Here is a 9,474-nt window from a genome sequence, read left to right on the forward strand (position 1 = left end):
GCACTGTCACAGGCCCAGCCTGGGAAGCAGCCCCAGGAGGCACTGCTCCAGAGACTCCTCCAACCCCTGGGCAGGGGAGCCAAGAGGCAGCTGGTCAGGAGCGGTGTTAGCAGTGGGCTGGACCCACCCTAACCCCAGCACCTGACTGGCCTTGGACACCACTTGCTCAGTTTCCTCATCTAAAGAACGGGACTGGGCTTGGGATGAGGATGAAGACGGAGGTCCAAAGCCCGGCCACAGCAGTCATCCTTCCTGCAGAGATGACGGGGCTCCTCCCAGTTCAGGCCAGCAGCCTCAGAGCTGCTCCCCTGGCTGGCCCCCAGCAGTCCCGACAAGTCCCTCCAGGAAGCACAGTGCCCACCCCCCCTCAACCACCCTACCTCAGGCTGGCCACACTTCTCCGGTCCCAGCGAGTCACTTTTTCGATTCCAACTTTCCTTCCAAAGTGTGTAGGGTCTTCCACCTACCCACCCACTGTGGAGCAAGCCAGGCCTACCGTCTAACCTGCCTAACCTCCCTAACCTCCCCTGACCTGATGCCCCCAGAGGCTTCTGGGAGCCTCTCCATGAGCCTAGGGCTCAGGCCTAACTCCCAGGCAGGAGAAGGATCCCGAGCTGCTGCAAAAAGCACCTTTATTGACAGCAAAAAGACGTCACCATAGCAACAACACTTCGGTTCCCTGAGAGCTCTTCCCTTATCATCCGCTTTCCTAGCTATGTCTTTGCAAAGAGAATTAAAAACACACCCAGGACCAGGTGAGCCCCTGGGCCTGGTGGGCAGGGACGAGGGGCGATTCCAGATACTGGAAGGCATAAAACATAGACATTCCCAGGTCAGGTATACAAATGAAGGCGTTCCCCAAGTTTGGCTTCTGCTTTTTCTGATCCACAGAAAAGATAAAATAAGGCCCTTCCCCACCCACTCCTCAAAGCAAAACAAAAATCAGACCCCCTTTCACCTACCCCTTTTTGAAAAAGAGCACAGTAAAAAAATACTGTCACAATATTTACAGACACGCCCACTGTGGGCGACATTCTCTCTACTTTGGAGAGGAAATAAAATGCTCTGACCCCCCAATCATGGGGAGACAAAGGCAGGACCTCAAGGGGGCCAGGAGGACCCCCAACCTAGGATCAGCTGAACAGCCCCAGGAGTCCCCAGACAGCAGTTGCTGTTCCTCTGAGCCACTGTGCCCAGGTCAGAGATCAGAGGAGGGGGCTTGGGCCTCTCCCCAAAACCAGCTTCTCCTGCACTGAGCATGGCTCAGTTGTCCTGGGGGGCTCCAGGAAGGGGCCAGAATTCCAGGGTGCTGGCACCCCCCAGCACAAGGTCTGTGCTCAGCAGAAGAGGCACCCACATCACCTTGCAGTGGAGCTGGGAGCCCAGTGCTACGGAGACCCAGAAACATGAATAAGACTGCCCCCACCCCCCATGGACCCTTTCCCCCTATGGAAAGGCAGACAAGAGGCACTCTGCCAGCTCCCTGCAGAGCAAGACTGCCCAGCAGTCCACTGTGCAGGTGGGCACACGCACACAGACACGCACACAGACACGCACACAGACACACACAGAGACACACACACACAACGATCAAATGCCACAGACAGGACAGCACAACAGAGGTCCCTGGGCCCTTTGGATACCAGGGGCACCCAGGGACGAGGTCTCAGCCATGGCTGCTAGAAGATGGCAGTGTGGGGACACCAGGGTGTGTCCGGGTACAGGTGGCAGTGGATGGAGCGGAACCTGTGGGGACAGAGTAGAGGGCTGGTCTGTGCGGGGTGGGGGTGCCTTGCAGACCCAGCAGCGGGGGCTTATTCACCGAGAAGGTGGGCCTCCAGGGGCACCTCTAATAATTAGAGACACCCAGCCCCAGGCACCCTCTGCAAGCCCACCTGGACGGGTCAGCCTCCACCGAGAAGGGTCCCTTCACGTGGACAGCATTCCGCTTGTTTTCAAACATGCCATAGCTCAGAGTCACCTGTGGGGGGACAGGCAGAGTCATGCTGGAGGGGCCCTGGTGTCCCTGGGCTCTGGAGGAAGAGACAACCCTGCCTGCCCTTCGTACTGCCTCCCCGGGGTTAAGGAAGCCTGCTCTGCCCACCCCAGCAATGAAGTCCAAGCGGGCTTACGGCCATAATAAGAAAACGTCTGTTGATCTGAAAAAGACCCAAAGGGCACAGAGGTGTGTTCCCTCATATAAACAGCGAGGTGTCCGTGCTTGTGGGGCATCTCGGTACCCCATGGCATCTGATTTAAGTCAATGACTCCACCCATTCTTCCCCCTCTCCCATGGGTCCCTTCCCCCTGTCTGCTCATCCCTCCCTGTGCTCAGCCAGGCCTGGCCAGGCCCCAGGGACGGGATACCTGCTCATGGAGCTCAGAGGCAGGCACCTGCTGGAGGTTCTCCAGGTGAGAGTGGAAGAGTCCACTGCGGATGAGGGGCACGCCCAACAGGGCCTCCACGATGTAGCCAATGGTGCAGTCGTCCGGCAGCCGGATCCGCTCGGCCGTGCTCATGAAGTGGCCACCGCTGAGGGAGAGGGGGCTACGCTCAGGAAGGAGGTGGACACGCTGCACGTGCTCTGTCCAGAGAGCTCCTGCCTGCCCCCCACACCTGCGCTGCTGCTCCTCAGTGGTTCTGATTCGGGGGTTCTGGCACCAGAAGGGTGCTTGCTGCCCAATGGGCCTGCTCTGAGCAGGATGGACAGACATGGGAAAGACATAAATCCACCTGCCATGTTACCCAGGGAGAAGGGATGGGAGGCAGGAGGTAGGTGGTGCCACGCAGAGGCTGGGAACCCCCCCCCCTCACTGATGGGAATGTGAAACCAGTCAGGCCCCACAGCAGGGAACCTGAGGACAGAACAACCTGGTGGAGTCACCTGTGCAGGGTGCTTACCTGGCCCACGGGCTCATCTTCAGGGCCAGCCCACGGCTAATGCAGAAGCCAGCTCCACCGGTGGCAAACCAGAAGTGCACAGGACGCTGCGGGGGGCGGGGGGTGTTATGAGATTGGGGTGGGGTCCCCCAGGCTGCAGAGCCATCTTCAGCCTCCCCCCAACACTGTGTGCAATGTGTATGACATGGGACAATGGAGAGGGGGACACTCACCACCTTGTTCTCGCTGACCCGCTCCGTGGCCTGGATAGGTCGGTCCAGGCTAGGCTTGCCGATGTAGACATCCTGGGTGTGCAGGTAGCTGGCCAGCAGCCTCAGCAGGGCCCGCAGGTTGACGTAGTTATCATCATCCACATGGCAGAACCACCTGGGGGCAAGGCAGGGCCATCAGGGGCACACCAGGGTGGGCACTGCCAGGGCAAGGGTGTGGAGGGGCTCCTGCGCCCAACTCACTTCCTCCCCGACTCGATGAAGCGGTCATACTCCACGGCCATCTTGCAGGACAGGGCCTGGCGGCTGTGGGCTGCCGAGCAGTTAGTGTTGACCACGTTGCCTGTGGGCGGGGAGGGCGGTGAGTGGGCCTGGGGTTCCCCCCTGGGGGCGGGGGCTGTGGCCCCTCCCTCAGCCCAGCCCCCACCCCAGTGCACCGCCCCTGCCCTTTCAGCCAGGTTTTTCCCAGTACCCGCCACCTGCTGCTGCTTGCTTGGCTCAAAGGGACCCTGGGGGCTGAAAGGGCCTCATTTGCATGAGAATTAGGGGGCCCTGGAGTAGTGGGGCGGGGCTTTGAGCAAGCCTGTAGAGTAAACTGCCCTCCCAGCCCAGAAGGCTGCGACCTTTCTGCCCTGGGAGGGGGAGGAAGCCGGCAGGGGAAAGGCTCACAAGGATGGAGGCTGGCTCCTCCCTCCCCAGCCCAGGGCTCACCCGTGTGCTTCGCCAGAGCTTCGTCTTCCCCGTCGGTGAAGATGAACGTCTGGAAGTAAAGACACAACCGTGAGCCCCCAGCTCTGTATCCCTACTGGGCCACAGAGCCAGGGCTGGGCACCCTGGGGTTCTGCGGCTGCAGATCAGGTCACCATTCCCCACTCTTTCAGCGGAGTTAGGCTGGGGCCTCCCGCCCAACCTCGGCAGCTGGGCCCAAGGTCACCTAGGCAGCTGTGAGGCACGAGCCAGGTGGGCGCCCCACCCACCACCAGGTAACCCACTCCCGCTCTGCTCCAGCGCACTCAGCTCAGTGCACCTGGCCCGGGCACACACCCTTATTGACACAGGGCCCGGCCTGCTGACTTGGAGGGGTGGGAGGGACAGGCAGAGGAGGTCGGCTTTGGGAAGCCAAGTCGCAGTCACTTGGGTTGGGGACAAAGGCCTCTGCTGGGCGGCTGCCAAGCCCTGGCAGACAAAGGGCCCAGAGGGAGGATGAATCACCAGACATCGTCCGCCAGCTTTGTCCTGGTCTGAGCAGAGAGGGGCGCAGGGCTGGTCTTAACTCGGCCGAGTTAAGCAGGAGTGGCCGTGCTGTCATTACCATACAGCTGGCCTGGTTAACTGGGCAGGGCTGGGCAAGAGGTCCCCAGGCAGGGGTGTGGCCACCAGTAAGACAGCCCTAGGGACTGGGCCTTGAAGCCAGCCCCCTGCGGTGTGACCAGCTGAGCAGGTTACCCTTGGAGCCAAAGCAGCCATCAAGGTTCTAAAATCGCCAACAGTGAGTGGGGTGCCGGCAGGAAACGGCTCATACCCCCAGTGCCCATACAGCCTGGCACTTGGCACCCCTCCTGCTGCTCAGGCAAGGAAGCCAGCTCAGAGGACCTTGCCCAGGGCCTTAGCAAGACTCCACCTGCGCCGGCACAGGGCCACCCCCTGTCAGGATAGCTTTGTGGAAGAGGAGGGGGACGGGCTGCTAGGCGGGGCCAGGAGCTGCCAGCGCCCGCCTGGGCTGGTCCGCACACGGGGAGGAATGTTCCTTCCTCTGCCGGCCCGCCCAGCGCGTGCCGCCCGCCGCGCCCTGGCATGGCTGAGTGCAAGCCTGGAGCGGGTGGGGGATGCCCAGAGCAGAAGTCAGGGACCCCCCCAGACCCACTGGATCTGTTTCCTGTCATGTACAAACAGGTCCAGTGTGTACAGGCCTGGAGCACGGGGACTCACCCCCAAGCCAGGAGGTTGACACAGCTCACCTGGGCAACCCCAGCTTCTGGCCGGAGCTGACCCCAGGCCCAGACACAAGGTTGGGTGAGGCCCCAAGCTGCAGATCATGGGCCCAGAGCTACAAGCAGTGCAGGCGCAGTCTACACCTTCTGCTTGCATGCACCCCTCCTTCTGGAGCCTGCCAGACACCCCGGGCAGCCCGCACGCACAGACTCGCACCCACCCCCCACCCATGCCCCAGCATCTCAGTCCAGGAATGCCGTGGGAGGTGGATAGGGCCGGCCTGCGCAGACGCTCCGCTGTGCCGCTGGATTAAAAGCAAAATGCTTTCTTAATGAGATCAAGCGAGGCCTGTTCTCCCGCGCTTTGGTGGTGTTCTAAAAACCCAGCCCAAGGCTACGGAGATTAAAGTCACCTTTGTTCAGCTCAGGAGCAAGGCAGCCTCCAGAAGAACTGCCCTCAAGGAGCAGGGCTGCAAGGTGTGAGGGTATCTCCCCAACAGAGCAACAGGAGAGGAGGGGGCAGGAGCTGCAGCTGCAGGCCTCACCTCCTGCTCAGGCTTGGTTTCCTTCTCTTAAAAGGGGCACAAGAGCTCACCTGTGAGGAGCAAAGTGTTGGGGACCACCTGTCTTTTCCTCTCTCTAAAGGCCCTGGGAGGTGGACATAGCACCATCGGGTGTACAATCGGGGAGACTGAGGCCTGAGAGATGCAGGCACCAGCCTGTGTTCATACCCAGCGCAGAGGTGGTGCCAGACCAGTCCAGCCCCTGGCTTCCAGGGACCTGCACTCCCCAGCAGCCCCACAAATTCCCCGAAGGAGGAAGATGGGGCAGCAAGGGCAGCAAGGCTGGACCAGGGCAGGCAGGGGGCGGTGGGGGGGCGGGAGGACACCCACAGGAAGCGGCATTGTTCCTGGAGCCTGGAGCCTCGGTTCAAAGAAACACAGGATGCCAAGTTCTCCCCCAACCATTGTGGCCGGGTGGTGGCAGCCGCTGCAGCCTGGCGCTCCTGGAAGGGTGGGGGAGGAGTGGACGGGCCAGAGGCCAGGCTCCTCACCCCAACTTCAGGGCCCATCAGAGCACGGCCCCCATGGGCCAGCACCCCCACCCCACCCCACCCCACTGGCAGCTGAGGTTTCTTGCACAGTGTGTGCCTGAGATAGCAATGCCCGAACTTCTCTTCCTGGGCAATTGTGACTCACTGTGGTTCAAATGGCACCTCCTCCAGGAAGCCTCCCCCCCCCAGTGTGGGCAGATGCCACTCAGCTCACACAGCCTCTCTGTGTCCCTCTGTCAGAAGGGTCTGAGTCATCCTGCACAGGCTGGGGAAGTGGGCTCTTTGCAGGGTTGAAGACCCCTGACCACAAGGTACCACAAGAGGGGCTCTGCTTGCCATGCGCATATGAGCTGACTCTGCGCAGACCCAGCCTCTCCTGGGTGAAGGGATCCTTCAAAAAGGACTTCAGAGACCAGTGGAGAGATGGGCTCCAACTCTGAGTGCCTACGAGGCGCACCCATGCCTTCAGTTTGGGCCAGTTCTCCTTGACAACACTGCCTATGGGAAGGCAACGTTTCCTACAGTTCAGAGATGAAAAGACCAAGATCTGGCCCAAAAGTACCTAGCCCAGCTGAGACCCACACCTAAGACTCTCGGATTATATATTCTCTGCTGGAGAAACCCCCAAATTCCAGCGTGAGAGGTGCTCAAACCTGGTGGCAGCCCAGAGCGGGTCAATGATGCCCAGGGTCACACAGTAGGAAGCCCAAGTGCTGGAGGGAATGCGCCTGGCTCAGGGATGGTGCCCCAAGAGGGCTGTCAGTCAGAGATGGGGGGGCACAGGCCCCCTCATCGCCAGGCAACCTGAGTGGCCAGCGTGCTAGCGGCGGTTCCCATGGAGCGCAGAGCTGCACACAAGAGGCCCGACGCCTTTCTCGGCTGGAGAAAGGGGCTTTGTTACCTTGCCCATGGGGCCGGCCCGAGAGACGCCCGGCGCTGGGAATCCTAACGGCCCAGCCGCTAAACAAAACCCATGGCCCCCACTACCCCCTCCCGCCAGCCTGCTGAGCCCCTGGGAAAGGGACGCCTGATTCCCAGGAGGCTGCCATGGGGTTCCCAGGGCCTCTCCCCAGCCAAGACCAGATAGGACCCTGCCCCCTAGTTCCATAAGCTTACCACAGCCCTCCCCCCAACCCCACTCTACCCTCAAAGAGGACTCAGCCAAGCCAGAAAGCCCTGGTCTCTAGACTTGAACAGGGAGGAAAGGGTCATGGGGTCTTCTCTGAGTACCCACCTTCACATTACACATCCCAGAGCCTCCCCAATTGGGCATGTTCCCCTGCTGCCCCCCTTCAGGGCCCACACTCTGCCCCTTCCCTGCCCAACCCAACCGTCCTGCAGTAGCCTCTGGGGACATTTTCAAAATGGGGTGTGTCTTTTTGATGTGCAAGAGTCCATTCCCAATTGGAGGAACTAAACCCAAGATTCTGGGCTTCAGAGTTTCCTTTACTATGGGGAAAGGGTCTCCACACAGACTCCCAAACCCAGGACTCTCCTTTTTCTAAGATGCACTCCCAAATCCCCAAGCCAGCAGTGATTGGACCCTACATGTAGCAAGCTGGGAGGAGAAGTGGTCTGGCCCTGTGCCCAGGGATCCCATGCTTTCTCTTCACCGCCAAGGTTAGAGCCTTACTCCTGGGGATTGGTCCCCGTCTAGGGTGGATGACACTCTAAGGCCTGAGCAGAATCTGCTTTGGGACGTTTGGGGGCAATCAACCAAATTAATTCGGCGTTTGTGGGACAAGCATCACAGGAAACCGACCCCAAGCACTGGAAACTGCTGTCGGGCGATGCAGCCATCCAGGGCTCTGGAGTGGGCTCGGACATTTCCAGGGCTGTATGGAAGAGTGGTCTCCAGCTGACAAATTGGGTCGAAGGGGATGAATCTGTATCACCGGGCCCCAGATAGTTCCATGGCTGGGCAGGGATGCAGCCTAACCCCAATCGGATACCGTCACCGGCTGGAGGGACGACGACCCTGCCCCACTAAGCCGCCGGGGCTCACCATCTCCTTGTGGCGAGAGATCCACGTCTCCAGGAGCAGGTCCAGGCGCGCGCGGTGAAACTTCCTAGTGGTCTTCACTGCGATGAAGACATCACGGGGCGCCAGCTGCTCGGCCGGGGGCCGCGCGTGGCCGTCGGCGGGGCGGGGTACGCTCCCGGACGACGGGCCAGCGTCTCTGCGCGCGCGGGTCAGCAGGTTGAAGTACTCGGACAGGCTGTGCACCTCGCGGGCTAGCGCTCCAGGAGCCGCCGCCGCCCCCAGCCCGGGCGCCGGGGCCGCCCCCGCCGGTCCCGCCAAGCTGCGCAGCGCGCGCCGACCGCGCTCGGCAGGCACCGGGGACGGCGGCGGGTCGGCGGTGAGCACCAGGAGGCAGGCAAGCAGCGCACCCGCCAGCGCCAGCAGCAGGCGCCGGCCACAGCGCTTGAGCATGGTGGGGGCTGCGCCGTGCGCCCTCCCGTGCTCCCGCCGATGTCCCGATCCGGCGGCGCCGTCCAGCTACAAGCCACCAGCGCCCGGCGCTCTTAACCTCCCCGCCCGGCCCCGCCCCCGATCGCTCAGTGGCTCGAGCCTTGGGGGCGGGGCCTCGCGGCACTACCCCCCCCTCCAGGGAGCGCCCACGTGGGCCCGCGGCAGGGGGCTGGGAACTGATCGGCGGGCGCCGCGGCCCCGCCCCCTTGCACACGTGCAAGCACGCCCCTCTGGGTTGCCCCCACGGACTGCGGGAGGTGTGGGGCTAGGGGCCGACCCGGGCCGGATGCCCGGAAGGGGCACGCGGCCTGGTCCGCGCCTGCCGCACGGAAGTGCGCGCTCTTGGTGGTGGCCAGGGTGCTGGGACACGGGTCCCGGCTCAGACACCCCGCAGGGGACTTTTTACTTCCTCGCGGTGCACTTCCCCTTTCGGAGCCGGGCTTCCTCCCCTTGGGACAGTGCAGGCCGAGCTAACCGAGGTCGTCGAGAGTGCTCGGCTCCGGGCAGCCGTTACTGACACCAAGCGGGAGCCTAGCCACCTGTGCCAACAGGTGAGGATGCGAGGTTCCATCGAGAAAGCACCCGTACCAAATCCGCCCCCAGCCCGGTGATCTCCTGGAGTCCGAGACCTACATGGGGTGGGTTGGTCCCCGAAATTCTCAGGCGCCCCGTGGCGAACAGAACTAAAGCCGCCCTTTCCCTCACGATGAAAGGCCGCCGTCTGTCCCATTTGGTCGCTCCGTGCTCGCGCCAGATGTGACCCAGCTGTGCGCCCTTCCCGCCCCCCTTCACGGCCTCCACCCCCGGCCCTTCCCACGGGTCTGGGTCCGCCTCCTGCACGAGCGGGGGCGGCAGGAATGCGCGCCTGAAGCGACAGTGGGGGGATAGGGGCCCGGAAGTGGCCT

At 62.2% G+C, this 9,474-nt stretch overlaps 1 protein-coding gene across 1 annotated transcript; it reads right to left on the bottom strand.

Annotated features, from left to right (window-relative positions):
- Positions 1-622: 622 nt before the first annotated feature.
- Positions 623-8,611, bottom strand: LFNG (LFNG O-fucosylpeptide 3-beta-N-acetylglucosaminyltransferase). The gene is made up of 8 exons (XM_081300571.1): positions 8,102-8,611; positions 3,823-3,871; positions 3,355-3,454; positions 3,115-3,268; positions 2,903-2,988; positions 2,368-2,533; positions 1,896-1,981; positions 623-1,746 (listed from the first exon to the last, which is right to left on the bottom strand). Exons 1-8 carry the CDS (start codon positions 8,528-8,530, stop codon positions 1,680-1,682), a joined length of 1,137 nt encoding a protein of 378 aa, XP_081156697.1. The 5' UTR covers positions 8,531-8,611; the 3' UTR covers positions 623-1,679.
- Positions 8,612-9,474: the final 863 nt, after the last annotated feature.

This window comes from Spermophilus citellus (genome assembly GCF_964194105.1).
Source record: "Spermophilus citellus genome assembly, chromosome: 6".
Taxonomy (NCBI): Eukaryota; Metazoa; Chordata; class Mammalia; order Rodentia; family Sciuridae; genus Spermophilus; species Spermophilus citellus.